This window comes from Corvus moneduloides, chromosome 11 (assembly GCF_009650955.1).
Source record: "Corvus moneduloides isolate bCorMon1 chromosome 11, bCorMon1.pri, whole genome shotgun sequence".
NCBI classification, from domain to species: Eukaryota; Metazoa; Chordata; class Aves; order Passeriformes; family Corvidae; genus Corvus; species Corvus moneduloides.
In genome coordinates this window covers 15,032,450-15,054,141 of record NC_045486.1, presented here as the reverse complement: position 1 = coordinate 15,054,141, position 21,692 = coordinate 15,032,450, and the positions used below count along the sequence as shown (strand labels likewise).

At 38.8% G+C, this 21,692-nt stretch overlaps 1 protein-coding gene and 1 long non-coding RNA gene across 4 annotated transcripts in view; one reads left to right on the top strand and one right to left on the bottom strand.

The window, feature by feature from the left end:
* Positions 1–21,692, top strand: part of LOC116449486 — a 58,324-nt gene that overhangs the window by 8,495 nt on the left and 28,137 nt on the right. Inside the window, exons 3-4 of one of the 2 annotated variants that reach the window (XR_004242399.1) lie at positions 14,564–14,706; positions 15,637–15,746. This is a non-coding gene — a long non-coding RNA (uncharacterized LOC116449486). Of the gene's footprint in view, positions 1–14,563; positions 14,707–15,636; positions 15,747–21,692 lie in introns of those variants that run through there. The other variant, XR_004242400.1, reaches the window with a different exon arrangement.
* The window catches only part of DCP1A (decapping mRNA 1A), a 32,237-nt gene that overhangs the window by 10,343 nt on the left and 202 nt on the right, over positions 1–21,692 (bottom strand). For both annotated transcript variants that reach the window (XM_032121084.1, XM_032121083.1), the window contains exons 2-6: positions 20,669–20,709; positions 18,721–18,848; positions 10,139–10,205; positions 5,579–5,717; positions 2,075–2,194 (exon numbers count right to left, since the gene is read on the bottom strand). In XM_032121084.1, coding sequence (XP_031976975.1) covers positions 2,075–2,194; positions 5,579–5,717; positions 10,139–10,205; positions 18,721–18,848; positions 20,669–20,709 — 495 coding nt within the window. The remainder of the gene's footprint in view (positions 1–2,074; positions 2,195–5,578; positions 5,718–10,138; positions 10,206–18,720; positions 18,849–20,668; positions 20,710–21,692) is intronic.

Sequence of the window (21,692 nt, the reverse complement as noted above, 5' to 3'; positions counted from 1 at the left end):
TCCTGTTCTAGAGACCTGTCCTTCAACCATAAAGATTCCATTAAGAGGAAAAATCACTGTTCCAGATCATTTCAAACTCAGCTGTTCACTTCAGTATTATTAATTGAGCAGCTTTCCTTTATTAATACATTACAATAGTCAAGTAATAAACTGAAATCTCTACCATGCTTTGATTCTAATCAGACTGGATAGTCTCAAACATCAAGTTAAGTTTCCAGCTGGAAGTATAAAACACCTCTTTTGCCTTGTCTATCTCTGGTTAAGGTGTACTTTGAGCATATCATCAACTGTGTGTGTTTATGAAGACCTTTAGCAGCAGGGGCTGCTTTAAGGCCACAAGATCCCTTTATTTGATAGGAATAGAGTGCTACTGCTGCTGCTCAGAGGGTTTGTCCAAAAGTGATTTCAGGTAAGCTTTATAGGCCCAGCTCTGCTAATTCATGCTTCAGTATCAGTGTTCAGGTTCAGTTTTTCTGATTTCTGGCACGAAAACATCTCATGATACAACTGATTTTAATTTTGAATTGCCAAGATGTGACACTTAACTACACAATATCATGGAGAAGACATTTATTTTTATTCCCAAATGTGTGGTATCTTTAGCATGAGATGAAGTTCATCAACATGCAAGTGTGACATTTTGGAGGGAATTTAGCAATCTCACTGTACTTAGCATATGCACACTATTTTTTGATTTCACTGGTCATCTGTTTTAATTAGATGAAAAATGTGTTTTTATAGTTGAAATGGAATGTTTTTCCAGTAGTCTCTCAGTTGTCCACGTTACTAAAAATGTGGCTCAGAACCAACACATTTGAGATATATTTGAACCCAGTTAACTGACTTCACAGAACTATCACTTATGTTACCCAATTAATTTTTTCCAGTATCTCTGCAGCTATTATTTTAAATAGCTCAACAGAATTAAAAATATGACATTTTACATGTTCTATAAATCAACTTTCCCTGTAATTACTTCAGAGCAATTTGTTAGAATCTTATCTTTCCGGTTTTTCCTTTATTGATTCCTGTTCTGCAATTCCATGCACTGTCAGGAGGAGCATTTCAGCTGATTTTGTAGAGTCTACATGGAATGACCCAAAGAAAATATGTGTTTTGAAAGCACAGCCTCAGGTAACCCTGGTGCCAGGTCTCCAGATGTGGCATGCAGCAAGCACAGCTGGCTGCCAGGGGTCAGTCCACCACTGACCCAAAACCAGAGGTGCTGGAAGGGCTGTGACAGAAAATAATCCCAGCAACTCCCCACTCCTCATTTTAATTCATTAATTGTTACTACCCCACCCCTAAACCAGATTCCTGCTGCCCAGACCCAGCCCTAACCCAAACGAGAAACTCCTACTACTCCTCCAAACTACCTATTTTGTTTGCAAGTCCTAAGTGCAAGGTCGCCCACATTTTCCTAGGGGATTTCATTTCTCAGGCACAGTGGTTTATTGCATCAGTGGACCATGGCAGGGAGAGTTTTCCATGGGGCATTTCGGAGGAGCACCAGCACTGCCCATCCTGTGCCCACTGGGTGGCACTGCAAGCAGGCCCACTGCACTTCCGAGTTACAGGGAATTCAGTTACTGCACAATTTACTTACTTTTTTTTCTAAATCTATCTCTAGAAAGTCTTGTATGAAGGCACAGCTCCCTCGTGCAGGACCATGGCTGTGGCTTTGAAGGCAGCACAGACCAACCTTCAGTAAATGTCTGAGGCACAAGACCAGGGCTTGCGTTCCTGAGTGATCACAGGGGCATGGTCATCTTTTCTTGCTTCCTATCTCTCCAAGTCATCCCACACATTACCACGGACTGACTTCTTCCAGAAGCCAAGCTGGCCCATTTAAGCATGGACATTCACAGTAGTGTGGACATAGCCTCTTATTTTCAAAATGCTAAGTCAAAAGACAGAATTTAGGATACTAGAAGTCTTCCCACTCATTAGTTTGTTTAAAGTGATAATAGATGGAGCAAACACTGAAGGCATCTCAAGAAAAAAAATCTATTTTGATACCAAAACAAAGTACTAAATGAAAAAACTCCTTTATTTAGGATTGGATGAAACATACCTGCTCTTGCACTTGTAATGAAGGCTTCTGTTCTGAAGGCTCTGTGCTTTCTGGCTTTGGAGGATTTGAATTTTGTTGCATTCCAGAACTCGATATAATACTTAGGTCACTAATCTGATTCTGAGGGGGGAAAAAAAGAAAAAAAAAATAATATAAATATATGGGTTTTAGTCCACATTTACCCACTATACAGTCCTGTTTACATGGCACTTGGACTGAAATACAGATGATGTACAAAGCACTGATTTTTGTAAGACACTCTGGAATTCAGAAATCTTAGGAATTAAAAATCATACCAAGACATCCAGAATCTGGTATGCGCTCATAAAGCTTTTACTCTTTATTGTTACATGAAAAACAAAAAGAAAATACAACTAGCTTTATACTTTTTCACCAAGAAAGAAAATTATAATGTTGACAAAAAATGAAATGAAGAAATGAAAGAAAAGGTGGGCTTTTCACATCCTATATCTGCACTGGCCACTAACAGAGAAATTTGCTACACTTCATTAAATCAGGAACCCAAACGAGAACTGCTTAGGAAAAAGAAATCCAGACAGAAGTGACTCTAAGTGGTTGGAAAGAGAGCTTGTCACCGACTTATTTCCACCAGATTTAACCAACCATCTACATCTATTTTCAGGTGTTAATTTGGTTTACTATGAACAAGACAAAACCAGGCAAGAGAGTTGCATTATAATACAGTATATTCACAGATGGTGTTGACTTTCATCTTTAATAAACATAAAAATAAGCAAATATAGATATTATATTACCATTAAAATCACCAGTGAAAAAACCCAGACTGTAGAATAACCCAGCTTTCAATGCATAAACTACATGTTATGCATATGATAGAGCTCAACCATTGACACAACACATGATGATTGCTCTGGTATCTTACCCAAAGCAGTAAAATATGGGTTAAACTTTCTAGCAGCAGATTAAAAAGCAATCTGAGCTTTATTCTTTTGTTTTCAATTTCTAATTGAAAGCAATAAATACAAAATCAAGCCTTTACATTGTGATTTAAGGACAGAGGAGAGAAGCAGACTCTCCTATCTTTCTGACTTTTAGCCACTAACTTGAAGGTCAAAACTCTTTGTGCCTGAAATGCTGGAGGCCTTTTAGTTATAAAATCAGGAAAGGCAGAGTTTTCTTTTCACTAGAGGATAAGCTGCAGTATGTTTCCCTGCTCATACTGAAATACACACACAAAACCACACTATAAAAAGCATCCATTCACTTCATTAAAAAAAAAACCTCAGAGTTCATTCATTTTCACATATGGGCTTGATGTAGTGTGTACTTGAAGGATTAAGCTGATTTGGAATCCTAGATTAAATCACTCAGACCTTCATAAATCTCTTTTTCACTCCCTCTGCCCCCTTCTCATGCTGACACTCTGCCAATCTCATGTGGGCTGCACACAAGGATTACTGTATGATCCATCTGGAATGTACCAGGCAGATAAGTACTTTCTGCTCCTAAATACAAATTCAGGCATAATTACCAAGTACCATAAAATTATTCAAAAAGAATTAAGACAGGAAAGGTCTCTCAAGAAGCCATCTTCCAAACAAGTTGGTTACTTCATCAAGTTAACATTGGCACACATTGGCTACAAGGAGTTCCAAAATTAATGTGCCAGGGTTTTGTTGTTAAAGCTGAGGTGGTCAACAGAACCTTCTCCAAAGAAGTTTGCTTGAAACGTGACCAACATTGTTCATTTCTGCTTTTCTGACAACTGTACACAACTACAATCACAGCTGGCTCTGATGGGATCACCATGAACAGGTTCATTTATGGTTCATGTGTTGTAAAAATATCAAGAAACAAACACACACACAAACAACAACAAGAAATGAAGATACAACTCCCCCCAGTTTTTAAGTAGCTTTGCTGTATCCCATGCCTGCCTATTTCACTGTTGTATTATTGGCAGCACAGATGTTGACTGTCCACTAAAATATCTGCATACCAGTTCCTGTTCATCAGAATTTTACTTGTCTACAGAGCTTCAGCTATGATGTTTAGGAGCACTGTTTCTAGCAAAAGCTTTTCAGTACTCTCACATGAAAAAGATCTGAAAATTAGAAGAGAAGCTGGAATATCCCAAGCCATCCAACAGCCATCTGTTGGAAATGTGTATTATCCAGTACTGCAAGGACAAAGAGGGAAAAAGGCTTCATCACACCCAGGAGGGCACTACCAAAGCAGTGGATTCTTGTGGGATGGGTTTTTTCCCTTCTTTGCAAAAAGACTTCAGTTTTTTCAAATCTGTCTAAATTGATGCACCACTGAAAGATGAATCATGCAAGTTGTGATGTTTCCTTCTGTAATCTTACAAAAGCTGCTACTTGCACAATGCTGGCCTTCATATAGAGACACCTCTCCCCAAACAGCACTGATACACACACATTCAGAAGTAACTTTTTTTAATCATCTGTATTTTAAAGCACTGAAAAAACATGACAGTGATTTCCAGAAATTAGTATCTAGCCTGGGTCAAAGATACTGTATTGTTTGTCAGATTGAGCTGACCTCAATGTACTTCAGACAGTGACAAGGTTTAATCCACATGCTTACTCTTTTCTCATCATCCCACATTGTACTGTAACCATCTAGAATCCCACAAAGACTCAGATCCCAAGTACTCAAAGGAACTCTGCTGCACAACAAGCAACTCCTGGAAGGAATCAAGCACTGTACAATGTGCTCACTCTTCTCCCACCAGCACAGCCACAGAAGCCACACCATGGTTCTGCAATGCAATACTCACACATTGCTTTACTATGGCACATTCCTGTATTATTATACTGGGGAAGAGGCGTGTTCAGAATCTCTGTTTCCATGTTTGGATCTCCCACACATTACCTTTATATTCATCCTGCACGTATGAATTTGGTCCTCACGACTATATAAAGTAATTCTTTCCTAAGAGAACTACCATTCCTCATTATGTAACCTTGTGAATTTAGCACTGGCAAAGGATAACAGACTTTTTCTTCTGAGATGAATTAATTTATTAAAAAGACAAACAGTAGACAGGACAGAAGAAATAAACTGGGGAACAGAAAGACAAGGAACAGTATTGTTACATTTAGTCTACAGCTAATAAGAAATATGCTTCATAGAGTCTACAAATGTACTGAATGACTCAGTCTCTAATACCACAAGACATCTTTTGAGACTAAGAAGAAACAGATGCTGTGGGGCATAATTTTTATTTGCTATTCCCAGAGACAAAATTTTCTCACAGCAGGAGAAATCATTGTAAAATGGGTCTACCCTGCTACACTTCAAGTTGGACCACATGATCAGGATTCAATCCATCTTGCCTGAAATCAGAGAATGTTTCCTAGTACAGTGTTCCTGAGGGAGGGAACAACACATCAGTCTGAAAACAAGGCTGCTGAAACTATTGCAGAGACTGCCCACTCTTTAAACAAAGCACAGCTGATGTGCTAAAAACTCATTTCCAGAAAAGAGACATTTACTTACTCGTTCATATTCATCCTTGGCTTTACTAAGCATTTCCAGGATGTCAATGGGCCTGTTTTCACTGCAGCCATTGGTCCTGCTGGGACTTTTTCTGTCCTGGGAAACTTGCTGCGACCTCTGAGCTTCTTGTTCAACCACTCTGTAGGAGTGGAAAGCAGAAACAGGATTTAAAAATTTAACTAGAGTTAACATCTTGCAAAAAGCAGTGAAGAAAAATGTACTCCCAGCACATTAACCCATTTTTTCTGCCTGAATAAGAGCCTAACACACATTTGACCAAAGTTACACACGTTTTCATCTGCTACAAGGTTTATGCAAGTCAAACTGTCAAATGGTCTGGACGATTTATCTCCCATTCACAGAGCACTGGTCTGTCTCTCACAGAGTTTGCCTACAGTAAACACTACTTCTATAAAACTCTCATGTTTAGACATTTTTACAGTGAAATATGTGGACATCCAAGCATGTGATACACAAAAAGCACATGTATTATACCATAGACTAAGACACAATTTTTTCTCTTTACTTCCTAACATACATTTTTCCAGATTTAGCCAAGTCAAGCCATGTCATTCAACAAAATCTATTACCAAACAGTTCTAGTTTAGGATGAGGCCTACCATTATGTAACAAACAGAGACAGTGGGAAAGAAGAGAGCTGGCTCATACCAGATATCTCTGGAATCAGTCTGCAAGAGGACTTAGAGCAAGTTACCCTCACACCCCCACCTACAGCTCTGGAAAAAAACATTAAACCATTTCCTTCTCAAGCTGCCCTGCAGTCATTCCAATTACCTGCATTTCCTCTGGCCTCTGGTGTCTATGGTTTATTTACCACTTCTACTCCACCCCTGTCTGCCTCAAGTATCCAAAACCTTCAATTTGAAGGACAGGTAGGAGATGCAAGAAGATTATGTGTACCTGGTCATTTCAGTAATAAAATAAAAGCAGCATATACTCCTAATCCATATGCAGTTCACAAGATATACATGGCTGTGCAATGCGCTAAAGCTTATCCTCTTGAAATAAACACACACCAGCCTGTAATCCCTTCTTGCATTAATCAAATGTGTTAAGAAAAAACAAGCACTGTAAACAGGGCAGAGCTCTGGAGCTGGCATGCCACTTGAGAACTCTCATGCTGTGGAACTGATGGCTGAGGGGGGAGCCAAGAGGTGCCATCACAACAATCACAGAAAGTGTCAATCATTCCAGCCTCCAGTTTCTTTGGGTCAGTTAGGATTCAGGACAAACGCTAGATTTTATAGACTGTAATTATTTATATGCACCTCTATGTTTACATTTCTGAGGAAAAAAAAAAATAGTTCAAGTTTTGGAACTTTCTTCCCAGTGTCCTAGCAACCAAGCTTCTTTACTTCACTAGGGTTTAGGTGTGTTTAGTTGAAAAAGGGTTAGATTTGGCTTTTAACAATTTGATGTGGCTTTCAGAATTTGTAATCATACAAGCTGATTATTTACCAGCTTCTGATTATTTCCAGCCATCTCTGTAAGCAGCAGTCACCTGCAAAGGTAACTCACAATAGGGAGGCAAAGGTAACCCTGACAATTTTCAAGAACTGCAGCATGTGCTTGTTTGGATGAAGCAGCTCAATACTCCACAAGTGTTTCTATGGTGACACCCCGAGAGAACATTTTGTTCCACCACCTCACGCAGTCACCCAGTCCTGGCTTAGGACCTCTCTAAACTCAGCTCCAAAACTAAGGATGAGAAAGAGCAAGGCAAGAGAATCCAAATGCTTTGCTGAGATTTTAAGTGCCAGCATAATTGTATAATAAAAAAGAAACACTTCAGTTAAAGGGAAGATTCTGGGCAACTGAAGTCACACATGTGCTGCCTGGCAGGCAAAGCAAAGGCTTCACTCTTGAGACCCTCCTTCTGCCTTAATTAGTTGGCCCAGAAGGTTTCAATAAAACATCCTCCCATGAAAACAGTACTCATTGATCCCACAGCAAAACATCTTCAAGGAGTGCATCCATTTCACAGAAATGTTTCACAAAAATGTTTCACAAAAATTTCTGAAAAACAGTTCATAATATTTTTCTCTTGTTCATGATGAAGTGTTTGTTACCTTTTTAAAGTTTACTTTCTTTTTGAAGAATAACAAATTCTCTTCTCATCTAGGTAATTGTCTAATAGCTCAAACTCCATATTCTGTCTTGTGCAGGTTACATTTCAATGGTGGTGATGAAATAAAATTTGAAACTTTATCCCCAGAATTCTGAGATACTGTCCCAATCCTAGTCTGCTGCCTGTATCTCAGAAGACACTTTGGGTCTGACTGTTGAAACAGGATAAAACAAGCTTATAAACTAAGCTTAAAATAACCCTCCCTACAAACTCATAGGTCAGAATGCAATAGTTTTCTGAAATATTTGAAGCCCTCCAATTTCTGTCCTACTTCTTCTAGAAAGGTCAACATTCAATCAATCAATCAATCAATCAACTTGACACAAATTAATTGTTCCTGAAATCAGGAGTTTGATGACTCCCATGAAATGTTTTTATTTCAGAAAATTCTAGGATTCTTAAAGAAAAGAGAAAAAAAGATTTCTGTAAATCAAATACCTAAATACCTTTCCTGGGGGAAAAAAGTCAACTAATGCAAATCTGTACACTGAGCATGCTCTGTGTGCAATCCAGGATTAAATCTTTTTTAAGCAAGGCCTGCTGTTTCTTTCCATTGTATCAGATAGTGGAAGAGGCACACATTCCTTCAGGGATGCAGTAGCTGCTGTGATGGTTTGTTTAAGAATATCTGCAGTTATAGCATTGAAAATATACCTGGCACAACCTCACAGAAGGGCAGGGGGAGGGAGAGAACGTAAGAAGTGAAATCTGTGATTACAAAACCTAATTTACTTTTCTTTTCAATGATAAGCTACCAAAATATAAATGGATGGCCTGCAATCTTAACTCAGTCTGGCACAATAAGGTCAAGTCAAATGCAGGGAAGAGAATGCAAATCTCCTTGAAACCTTTTATGGTTATGTTTTTAAAGTGCTGAGGTACTATAAAGGCAACACTCTTTCCTATCAGTGATTAAGGGTGCAAATCCAAATTTCCACCCCAAAGACAAAAAATTAAGGAACAAAATTAATACTCTTGGAAGAAAATGTAAATATTGCAATCCAGCAAAAAGGGCAAACGTGCTTTAGGGACTGCTGTGCCATGGCTAGACTGATGAGTGACCTGAGGGCACTTTTTAAGATTCCTGAAGTATCTGTAGCCCATCACTTGTGCTACAATGACCAGACCAGTTTAACACCAAATGGACACAAGGTGTCTGAAAGTTTGCTGTCTGAAACTTAGATCTGCACTGTAGAATAAGAATATGGTAGAGTTTGAAGGGTTCAGCTCTCCCTCACACTTCAAACACTTATCTAATGGTGTTAGATCAAAAGGTGCATTAAAAAGAGGAAGCCATGTCCTTCTCATGCTTCGTTTATACAGAGGAGAGGCAATAGATGTTTTGTTATTTGTTTTGGTAACAATATCCAAGTGTCAGTTTCACACAATTGTTTTCCATTATTCCTTATAGTTAATCCTTAGATATGGACAAACCAAATAACAGTAAGAAGTCCAACATAACTGGGAAGAAAAAAATAGAAGTGGGAAATGGGGTGATCAGGATGAGAAAAAAGAAAAAGAATTTAGAAAGATCTTGATATCAATATCTGCCATTTGTGTTCTCTCTCACTCCTTCTGTGAGAAAATAATAATAAAAAGCAAAAATAACCCACACCAAACCCCCTACACTAAGAAATTAGAATTCAGCTTAAAATGTCTATGTTGTGACTAGTTTTCATATAATATTATATATTTCCATGTATTTAAATTGTGCAAGTCTTCAAGATGGCCTGATTGGCAAGCCATGACATGCTGCTGAAGGCATGCAAGAGATAAGAGGGTTCAGGAAAGCAATGTGATAGTGAAGAGGAGCAAAACTGAGCATAAGGGATGAGAAGATACCCTGGGCAGTACATCTACATTTTGCATTTTAGCAAGAGTAACTACCAAAAAATCCAGAAATTAGCACCACCAAGCTCTTATTATTTCACAGTTTTGTTTATTCTCCTAAACCCACTATAATTCTAGAAGATTCTACCTAGTTTTCCTACTATTCTCCAACCTCTTCACTTTAGTCAGGAATAACAACTAAGTCTTAAAAAACCCAAACAAAAAAATAGCTCACCACAAAACCAACCAAAAAAACCCAACCATTATTTATTTCATTACACTTTCTGCATTAGAAAATCTTTTGCCAGCATCCCCACACAAAATAGAATGTAAAATAATAAACAGTGCTCATACTTCCTTTATTTGAAGAATGCCAACTAATACTTCAACTCCTTTTTTTACCACTTAACTGAAAATATAATGCTGCAGTTTTTTTAAAAGCAAAACTATAATTTTCACTAGTAAAAAAACTTGTATGAGCAAGAATGCTGTATTCCTCCATTTCAGGAGAGTGAGGAAAGAATCAGACACATTTAGTAAGTTCTAAAAGACTTACAGAATAATAAGGCCCCAGTACTTACTTAGCCATGAGTTTTGCTATTCGATGACAGTCGTTCTTGTCATAAAACCAAATACTGTAAATTGACACTAGAAAACAAGGAAAAAAAGCAAGTGTAACACACACAAAAAAGAAAAAAGTAATTAAATCAATAGCAAAAAAACCCAGTAGTCCATTAGATCTGCAATATATTTCCACCAATTTCCACTGAAATATTATGTGTCACCACCTACTATTTATAAAGTAATCAGAAATAGCACATCTACAAACATAAATACAACTTCAGGCAGGTTAAATGGAAGAACTACAGAATCTTGATACTGTTTGTAAATATGAGTGGAAGGAAAATGAAGTTTTAACCAGCAGGTGCCTTCTCACTACAGTTGCAACCTCCTTTTTTGAATTACTGACTTTATAATTTAAACTAGGCCAAGGAATATCCATTTAAAAAAACCCACTGATTTTTAAATTTGTCAAATTCGAAGACTAACATTAACATTTGAATTACAGTACAACAGTTCAGTCAGAGTCTCTCTGGAAGGTCCCTCTCCAGAAGAAGGCAGTACCAAAGCTCCCACCACACTGTCACATTCATGGAACAGCTTAAAACTAAATTCATAGTGACCCCTGCTCTTTGAAGGTATCAAGGACAAAGCCACGAGAACAAAAGGGTTCCAGCTCAGCAAGACACTCAGCCTCATTCTAGCTTTTAGAATAAGTAAAATTCCATTGAAAGTTTGCAGAGTTGGAGCTCAACCACTGAGCTCTCATCAGAGGGAGAAACTTCATCAGTAGTGCCATGAGCTGCTCCTTCCCCAGCAATCCTTCCAAGGGGCCTTTACCCACACACCAGCTCATCTCCTCACTGCCCCCACAGCTGGACCAACACCACAAAGCTCCACAACTTTTTTCAGAATTGTATTGAATCCAGCCCACAAAGCAGATTATTTTAAATCTTAGTTCACCTATGAAGTTTGTCAAGGCATAAAGTGCAAGAATGTCAAAGGCAATTGGATACTTTACATATGTTACCATTAAAGTATTTTAATTTCTGAAAAAGACACTTTCAGCCTTTTAAAACTCATCTTTATACTGCAGTTCATGTCAATGATTTTATGTAGCTGAAATAACTGATTCTAAATACACTTAAAGTGAAGGAAAGGAACGTTAAAAAAAATTACTCAGCCATTTCCAGATAGAGGTAATTTTTATTTCACAGGGAAATCCTTTTTTTTTCTTTACTCACTTTTTTCCTTCTCAAAATAATCAAAAACCTCAATCAGAACCCAGTCAAAATGATGTCAAACCATGACACAGAGGGCAATTATTTACCAAACTTTCTCTGGCCCTTCGAATTACCCCAGGTGTACTTTGTTGGGCCAAAATCCTCAACAAGTCACTCATTTCTAGAACAATATCCTACAACAAACTGAAGTTCTTGGCTTATCTTTCTTTTATTAAATAACAGCTGTATTAGTTTTGGTGTTTGTTTCTTTAGAGATTCCAGCTTAAGTGATAGATAACAAAGCTTTCCAAGCCGTAAACAAAGAAACGAATGCACAAAAGATATAAGCCAATAAAAAAGCATTTCATACATGTAGCCAATGCTTATGAAATGCTTTTATCAAACTTTGCAATTTAATACAACTGGATTTTTTTGCTGCATAGAAGCCTACAAAGTTTCCAGTCTGCTACATGACTAAAGAAGTAGCTCATGTTTTAGCACTGAAGAAAAGCTGTTTCCCTTCCCTGACTTCATTATCAGACAAACTGCCAAGAGGAGAAAGTTGCTTCAAAAGTATACTTGCTGAAGAAATGAAGATAGGGAACTTATAATAATGGGACAAATGATAAAAGTGACACTCAATTCTGCCAGAAACAGGCCTAGACAAGACCACAAGTAGATCCAAATTTCAGTTTGGTGTAGAGTATCAGGCTTTTTTCCACTTTGTACTACTGGCAAGCAATCACAGGGAGTCCCTACAAAACATTAACAATATTATAAAGATGCAAAGCAGATTACAAACTAACTCGGGCATTAATGCAGGTACAGTCCAAAAGGCTGGAATGTTTACCTTCCTCTTTCCAAGAGGCTTCATGTACTGCCAGTTCAGCTCCCTTCCCCAGATGTGTGTATCCCCCAACACCATTACTACTAATATTTGATATGTATTTCCTTATATATACACTGCACTTTGTTACATGTGTGCAGCTTCAATTGTGAACATCCTTATAGCACAGAGTTGGTTCTTACCAACTCTTTTTAAATATGTGATTTTTTTTTTCCTACACCCAGCCTAAACATTAGCTGAACATTCCTATGTCTGATGGCATCTTTCTACTGTAGTTCATGCAAGAGTTTCATCCAACAGAAGCCACTGAATTAAGTGACTCATTTTTGCATCCAGCTTTTGTACACTGAATGCTGGGCAGCATCTTTAGCAATCAAGTAACAGCAGTTTGTAATCAGCAGCAGCAAATCTTTCAGTAGGATTCACACTACATTTTGACACCCCTGAAGTTATGAGTAACCCATACCACAGACAAATCAGGTTTCATAAAACTAAAAGAAGTCATCCATTATCTTTATCTCTGTTCTTCTCTGACATATGTAATTTTTGCTAGAAACACTGACCCATAAATATTTATCTAAACACCTAACACTCAACTTCTCTCCAAACTTGTCTGGATCAATCCTTAAAACCCGATTAAAATTGAAATGGAAAACCAAAGAGCTTTTGAGAGAACAGAAGGATTATGGAAGACTTCCTGCTCAAGCCTAACAGCTGAATAATACCAAAAGGAAGGTCTTGGACTCTTCTATAATCTGGATTAAGAGTGGGAATAGCCACTGTGAGACAGAAGCCTCATCTTTGGCAACATAAAACGAAGCTGCACACTCAAATTGTAGTAGCAAGAGGCAGCATCCCCACCCTCACATTCCCATAACTTCGTTAACCCATTGTACCCCAAGTGGCTCCTCTCCCTTATGTCAACTGGGTACATTTTAGTCCACACCAGCTCTTTGATCCTGTTTCTGCATCAGCTTCACAAAAGCCACCTGAGCATAAGAGAGAGCACAAACAAGAAGCTCAGGACACACAGGAAGGTAAAACTGTTAAAGTGGAACTGTGTGCCAGAGGAAGTGCACATGGACTCATCAGCACTGCCAGTTTTGGAGATTCCAGGCACTGTCACTCCCTTCCCTAAAGCAGTTTAGCCATTTGTGCAAATGCATCTTTAACTCATTCAAAGAGATGATTTGTTTAAAACTTCCCTCAACTATCTGGAAGAGCTGGTAGAAGGGAGAAGAAATTTTTATTTTACAGGTCCAATTTAGATGTTGCCATACAATGAAGCAGAACAACTGGAAGTGGAGTCTTTCAAACTCTCGAAAGAAAAGGACTTGTGTTTTGAAAAACCTCCTAAAATGTAACCATGGAAAACAACCCGATCTCACTCCCATAAAGAAAAGCACATGTATGCATCATTTTACACTTCAAATAGAGTTTAAGGCAAAATGACATAAAGCTCTCTCTTAAAGCTTGTATTTTTTCTAGTAGCAATGTCAGCTGAAATGCCACCTCTCCTCAGTCAGTCAGCTCTAGTATCATCTTCACTGACACTCCTCATATTTATTTCCTCAATGTAGGTATTAGCCTGCCACATAGATTTATAAACCATTAGAATGAATGGAAAAAGTTCCTCCTTTCCCATTGTTTTAAATACCCAAGGCCATTTCACAAATATAGCTCACAGCACAATCCCAAAGCAGGAGCATGGAGTAATTCAGCAGGTGCCAAATAGTATCCAAGCTCAGGAACACTTTAACAAACTGCCATCTGACAGCATTATATGGAAGGAGAGGGATTGCTGCTTTGCAACCCAAACCATAGAAGAAAACCTCTTGCAGTTAGAGTGCAATCCTACAGGTCAAACAACATATTTTTAGAACTTCTTTACAGTTTTCAGTCGTTCTTCCCTTCCTCCAGCTTGCATTGCTTCTTCTGCTATGAAGATATGAAGAACAGGCTCCTTTCTTATCTCAGACTAAAGCACCGGGTTAATGTGCTTGCTGGAGAGCCAGGCAGCCTCAGCAATCACAGAGATATGTTACACTTAATGGAACATGTGTGATAACAAGAGACTTTCCTTACCAGTTTTGAAACCAGGCAAGAGCTCTTTGAAACACTTCTAATGCAACTCATTTCATTTTCGCTGTTCCGGATACAAGTTGTTTTTATCAATAATACAACAAGCCCAGAAGACAGCACTTTGTAACTGAGTTTTCCACTTAAATGTAAATTATTTTTGTATTACTAACTCTTACCTTGGACAGGAATAAGAAGCAAGGAGAAAACCACACCACCACAAACACAAACCCCACACTGAACAAGGACCATTTATTTTAATACCCAACTTTTATGCTAAACATCTGTCTTTTCAGCACCATGGAAATCAGCCTGCCTGACCTCCCAAGTGAACTGGCTTGGATTAAAAACCCTTTTAATCAAGACCAACACAACCGATACAAAGGAAAAGTTGTAAATGAGAAAGGCTCAGGAGAATCTTTCCTGCAGACTTTAAGAGGTAAGTTGACCATTGCTTAAAACTTCAACAGATTTTCCTCAATTATTAAGCAAACTATTAACTAACAGCTCCAGTTTCTCATATTACAGATTGAAGGGAAGTACTGAACTTCAGACTGGACTATTTTTACTGTTACTGGGTGAATTGTATGCATTTTTTAAAACAGAGTTTAACATGCTTTCCACAAAACACAGACAAGAGAAAACAAGCTTAGGTTCATTTAAAAAAAAATAGGTCAACAGGATTCAGTGTTTCATGAACAAATACTCTGAATACTCTAAAGAATGTGCATGTGTCCAGAGGGGAAGTTCAACAAGGATCAAATATACCTGGCAATACCTATTCCAGACTAAGATATAATAAATGGCACATTAAGTATGACATATAATCTCAAAAATTTTACCTTTTGAGAGTAATTCTAAATTTAAAATGTTACCGTAAGTCAAACAATCTCTTTTCAATTTGGCACTTTTTTTAATCTGTTCACGTTTGGAGATACTTGCTTTCTTTAATTCTTTATAACAATAAAAACAAGAATACATTTTTTTCTATTTACCACTGCAAGTAGTATAATTTCTCACAGCTTCTTAGTCACACCCTCTTTATCATCTTTCCTTTAGCATCTTATTCCCACAAATAAATGCTGTAAGTTTTCGGGCAGCATTATATCCAACTTTTCAGGTTTGATATTCTTTTGGGGCTGGAACCATAAGCAGCCAGAATAATTTTGAGAACAAAAATTCTGGAGTGAGGAAAGATTGCCCATTAAAAGCTGAAATATGAAAAGACAGGATTGGGATTGGGGGGTGGAGGGGAACCTCACAGAATAATGAATAACAAATTGACCTAAGTGTCTTCCATTTCACTCAGAGAACAGCAAAATGTAGATATAAGAAAGGTACTGTATCACTTGGTCTGTTCTCCTTCCAGAATGCCCATGGAAGTTTCCTTCATGCCCCACCCTGCAAAAAGGGGAAGACTCCCTCCAAGAGCTGTGAAAATCAGTAATTTCCCGTAAGAATAAAACAGCAGTTACCTAGGCTTGGTCTAAGAGTATGGAAGTGCCTCTGTGCAAATGGATAAAGTATCTCATGCCCACAGCTTAACAAAGTAAGTGCTGATATGCAGCAAACCAACAATTCCATTGTATAGGAAGAGTATTTGAAGAAATCAAACTACAAAAGAACAGTAAAACTCCACCAAAATATTATGATTTAGTATGACAGGCAAATCATTCTTACAGCCTCCAGCCAAGCAAAAATAATGTTTGTAGACTGCTTGTAAAGTTCCTCACGTAAGTCGTTAGCAGCTCTGCATAGACTGGAGTAGGTTACTCGCTGTCCTCAGAACAGCTCTTGTGCTGCTGAAGACAGAAATGCCAGAGGTCTGATCTGCTGCGTGGAACAGATTTGGCCTTATTATCTACTTAAGTCAAGACAGAATTCCACAACAAAGTGAAAACATGAAGTTTGTAAAACAGTAGTATCACACTCAGTTATAAATAACGTTGACATGGAACCTTCCCCAAATATGTGGTGACATAATTTTACTTTGATTATCTTCTACTGTTTCTAGCATGGCCCGGTGAAGCACCAATCTCTGTTTGTTACTGATCCTGTTACAACACGACTAAAGAGGCACAAGGTATTTTTGTCTCTGCCAAACAGCATTATTAACATGATTTTAGGCTTCTACTGGATAGTCCGAGCCATTGCCCATCTGTAAGCTAAAGAAACAGAATCAGCAGTTCAATCACTCAGCAACCTTAACAGGGCAACTTACTCATAAAGGGTTTCTAATGATGGCAGTAGGTTTCTTCAAGGACACAATAAAAGCCACTCTACAAGACACAGAGTTGTGTAAGAGGCAGCTTTCCCTTACACAAACTAGCAGTCCATCCTCTTTCAGTCATTAAGGGATCTCAGAAGAACTTCACCTTAAGTCATTAGAGACACATGACATTAAGCCCTTGGAGATACACATTATATTAACCACTGTCTTAAAGCTCTGACTTGAATTAGTTCCAAAAATGCAAAGGTTTTTCATGCCAGCAGGCAACTGAGCGGAAGTGGAGATCCTTCCACATGAAGAGAACTTGGACGAGAATCCCCTGATCTGCCCATACAAATAAAACATACACATGTTGAAATTTGTCCGCAAATCCAAATTTGCCTGCAAATTCACAAATACTATGCAAATAGAGGCAAACAGCTTTTGCACAATTCAACCATATAATTTGTTTTCTAACTCTTTCAGAGGACATAAAATTTGGAAAACCTCGTGTAAGGAAAATAATCCAAAACAAAACAACTTAATGCAAAATGTATGGGACTTAGTGGTGTGGAAATTATAAGGAATAAAAAGCTTAGATGCCATTTTCAATGCTTTTAAACTTGTATTTGAACAAACTGAGCACTATCAGAGGGCACAAAAACTCATTTGCAGTTTATTTGTGGCACCTGAGAAAATAACTAATGACATACTAACTAACTGGACATTTTCCATCTGCAATCACTGGAGACAGGATGGGGGAATGAAAGAAAGGATAGTTTCTGACCCAAGTCTTTTAAAATGACAATGGGAAAAAAATGAGAGGAAAAAAAAATAATACTCTTGATTACTTCAGAAGGCAATTCCCACATCCAGTCTGTAATTTTTCCCTTGCTCACCTTTGTATGAATTCCTCCCTTCCTTGTACTATTCTATGTCATCTCTATCCTAAATCCCATGAGCCTCCCACAGATCTTATACACTAGTGTCCCACAGGAAAAGGAGAGCTTTCATCAATGAGAGGAAAACAATTGGCTTTAGGGGTTTCTAATGAACTCACACACAGCCTGTACCTTCTCTGATTACAACTACCTGAAAGGAGGTTGTAGCAAGGTGGTGCTTGGTCTCTTCCTCCAAGTAACAAGTAATAGGATGAGTAAATGGCCTCAAGCTGTGCTGTGGGAGGTTTAGATTGGGTATTAGGAAAAATTTCCCAATGCAAAGGGCTGTCAAGCCCTGGAACAGACTGCCCAGGGCACTGGTGGAGCCACCATCCCTGGAGGTATTTAAAAGCTGTGTAGATGTGGCACTGAGGGACATGGGTTAGTGGGGGATTGCACAGTGCTGGGTTAACAGTTGGGTGTGATGATCTTAAAGGTATTTTCAAACCTAAATGATTCTATGATTCCTCCTTGAAGTGATCCTCTAATCACTGGCATACACCATGGTAATTCCACAGCAGCTCCTGCTTCCTTATACCATCAGAAGTTCCAACAAATGAATCAACTTCTTACTTCACTTATGTCACCAATCTCACAGCTGCAATTCCTTCCTCCCACCTTAAGGTCCATCCTATCCCTACCACCTCCATCTACAGCTCCTCTTCCTTCCAAACCAAGCAATCTGCTTAAACACCCAACTCAATACAGTACTTTTCCCAATTTCTTGCCAGTCACTTCCCTAATCTCCTAGACTTTTCAGTTTACTGACCAGTTTTGACTTTTTCCTCTTCATGACACTTATGGAAAGAAGATTGCTAAGATTATGAAACAGAGGAGACCATCTGCCTTAGTCGGTTCTTTGTCACCATGATGGATCTATCCTACTTCTTACAGATCCCAGAGGCCTTCCAAGGGGAAAAGAGGAAGGGACTAACATTTGGCTGGTCTATTAGGTACACCAAAGCATAGCCAAAGCAGTGTTCCCATCTCTTAACTCAAGGGGACATTCTGACAGGAGGGAGACATGTTTAGATTAAACCCATCAGATCAATAATTAAAAGGATCAGAGCAATATTGCTCTGAATTTGGTAGTATATTCTCTTTTTATTGAAAGCAGGCAGTAATCATAATATAATAGCACAGCTATCTGAAGTAAATTTAGCATTGTAGACAGAAAACATCATCAGATATTTCACTGGAACCTGCCCCATTACATTTGAAACAGACATCACATCAATCAGAAGTGATCTAGACTATAAAACTGAACCTGAAGTTTATTTGGATTAGAGAAAGTTATACTCACAGCTAGCATTTCTGTAGAGAAGAAAAGGTTCGTGGAGCTGAAACTCCAAGTCTTTATTTACTGGTTCAACCAGGTTGTGCATATTCAGTCGATTCACTATCGTAAAACCATGATAAGGAGAAGCTGACCTGTTGTTTCAATTAAAACAAAACCAAGGATGAATACCTGCATCAACGTAAGTAATTTTCTGAAACCAAGTTATGAATTCATCTTCAAATTTCTGCTGCTTTGTTATGTGAAGCTTTAGCAGTCCTGAAGCTCTCACAGTTGTTTTTCTATGCCATTTCTTGGCATGCCACCTAATTTCAATTTCAAATTACACTTACCTCAAAGCAGGATTAGGATTAACATTACAGTTCTACACTGCTAAACTGCTGAATCAAAGATACGCCTCTGAAAAATCTATTCAAAAAAACTAGGGCAGGCCCACCATTAAAATGCAAATGTATTCAATACTTGACATAAGATAGTTTTGAGGCAATTTAGAATTTTTTGATTAGAGGAGAAAAATCAAACCACTTACACAGCATCACTACGTTACTGTAAATAGACATGACAATAAAAAAGAGCTGCTCTCTTAAATAGCATGAAATACATTTACAGGGGGAAGCATAAACAGTAATTTCTTCCTAAAGGGAGACTCTGGAAACAAGGACTTAACTCAGTGTCCTGAAAGTACGTATTAAATTATTCAGAATTGTACTGCTTAGTGAAGCAATTTTTATTATCTAGATTTTTGCTGGACACCAGGTGGAAAAAGAAAACACTGAACAAGCACTGAATGTTCAAGATAGCTTTAGATCTGTTTTCTCTTGCTCCATGAATGTCCTGTCAGCACTCAACTGTGCCTGTAAGCTGGTGTATAATCAACAAAAGCAGCACAATGAAGGCAGGCTAAAATCAGACACAATTAGCTGGTAAATATGAAGATTTCTGTAACAATATGGCCACCTTTACCTAATGACCATCAACAAAAATCTATCAAGAGCTTCCAAGCACACGGTAAACAACTCTTACCATCACAAATTAGTCTCTTAATGCACCTCACAGAACTTGTTTGAAATCATCAGCTAGTGACACTGAAAGCTTTTGCTTTGGTGTTTGTTTTGGTTCAGTTTTTTTTAAGTTTGGTTCACTTTCTTACACTAAGTATTTCCAAGCTGGGAACTAAAGTACCAGGAACTGGTTACTCAAATCCCTACATAGTGCCAGGATAAAATGTTGTAACACCCAAACTATGACAGTCTGCTTCAGGATGGCTTAAGTCCGCATTATTTCTATTTCTTACCTTCAACAAAGTGTTATTTCACTTTTTTTATTTGCCTGTAATTTAAAACTTGAACTCATGACTGATTTTATGTGCTGGTTTTCCTCCTCACTCCTTTTACCCATCCTGGAGAACTGGAAATTTCTTTCACAGCTTTGATGAGGAAATCAAATAGCCCCCAAAACCAGACACTATGAGATCTCCAGCTTTTGGGCAACTTCATCCACTTACAAAAATTTATGCCATTTTCCAGGAGTAAATTAAAACAGATTATTTAATTTCTCATCTCTATTGTTTTCATAATCAACTTCACGGATTTTAGGAGACAAAGGGAGACTTGACATTTAACAAACTCAAAACACTAACAAATGTTCTTGGATTAGTAAAATAAGCCCAATAAACTAGTTTTTGATGTGGGTACATATGTAGCATTCAAATTTTATGCTTTCTCAGCAGTACTTTTAGGGACTTTTGACAGAGTTATTCACCCATGTGCAGAGTTTATTCTTTTTGAATGAGTATGCAGCAGTTAACAGCTGGACAAGTAAGTAATGCCGAGTATGAAAGCTCTGCAGGAAGCCATCTGGAGTTTGTCTTCTTAAGGAAGCAAAATAAACATCACCACCACTATATCCCCCCCTCTCCCAAAAAAACAACCCAAAACAACAAACCAACCCTTACCTTTTATACACAAATAAGGTCCCTTCTATGTCGGTTTTCTCCTACAAAAGACAACAAATGCACTTCAGGGATCTGCTTGTTCACACAGTTATGTAGGTTTTGTATAGTGTTTTAATTACAGAGACTTACAATAGCCTTATCTTTCCATAAGGTTTGACATCACAAGTCTAAAAAATATAATCTCCTATTTTCAGAAACTACCTAATTTTTTTATTAGAAAGTTTAGGAAGTTAAACCCCTTCCAAAAGATTTTGCTCATGCTCTCAATCTTCCGATGTGATACACAGTTTTCCACAACCTTCCCATGCTGAGCCTCACGGGGCAATCTCTAAATATCGGACATGTTCTGTTCCTCAGTTTTACTCCAAGGACAGCAACAGCAGCACAGCAAGATATGGACCATGGTTCTGTTTCACACTCCAGCTTCCAGAGCGACCCTCACCACGGGCTGGTGGCCCACGAACGCAGAAAGTTCGTGCAGCTCCAGGGCTGCACGTGACAACGTGAACTTCCCCGTACTCCCATTTTTACAGCTCTGTGATGAACCCGGTGGTCAAGCCAATATCGTGTTTTAATGCTATGACGAACACTAACATCTCTTAAATCTCCCTCTTCCTGAACAAGGGCTCTGTGCAACAGGCACGAGCAACAACAACGAAGTACGATTAAAAAAGAGAAAAAGTCAATGGCCACCAGGAGCCAAAGCGCCCTCCAGCCCCAGCGCTGCCCCGGTCAGAGGGGAGACGGCGCCGCCTCCTAGAGCGCACACACGGCCTCGCCTCTCCCTCTTCCTCCACCTCTCCTCTCTCTTCCTCCTCCTCTCCTCTCCCTCCCCCTTCTCCTCCACCTCCTCCTCTTCCTCTCCTCTCCCTATCGCCTCCTCTCTTCGTCTCCTTCTCTCCCCCAACACAAGCGGGGGGAACGCGCCCAAACCCCAAACTTCCCCCTGGGCGAGCGCAGCCCCGCGCGGGCCCCGTGCGGACGCTCCGGGCCAGGCAGCTGCCGGGGCGCGGGCACGGCCGGG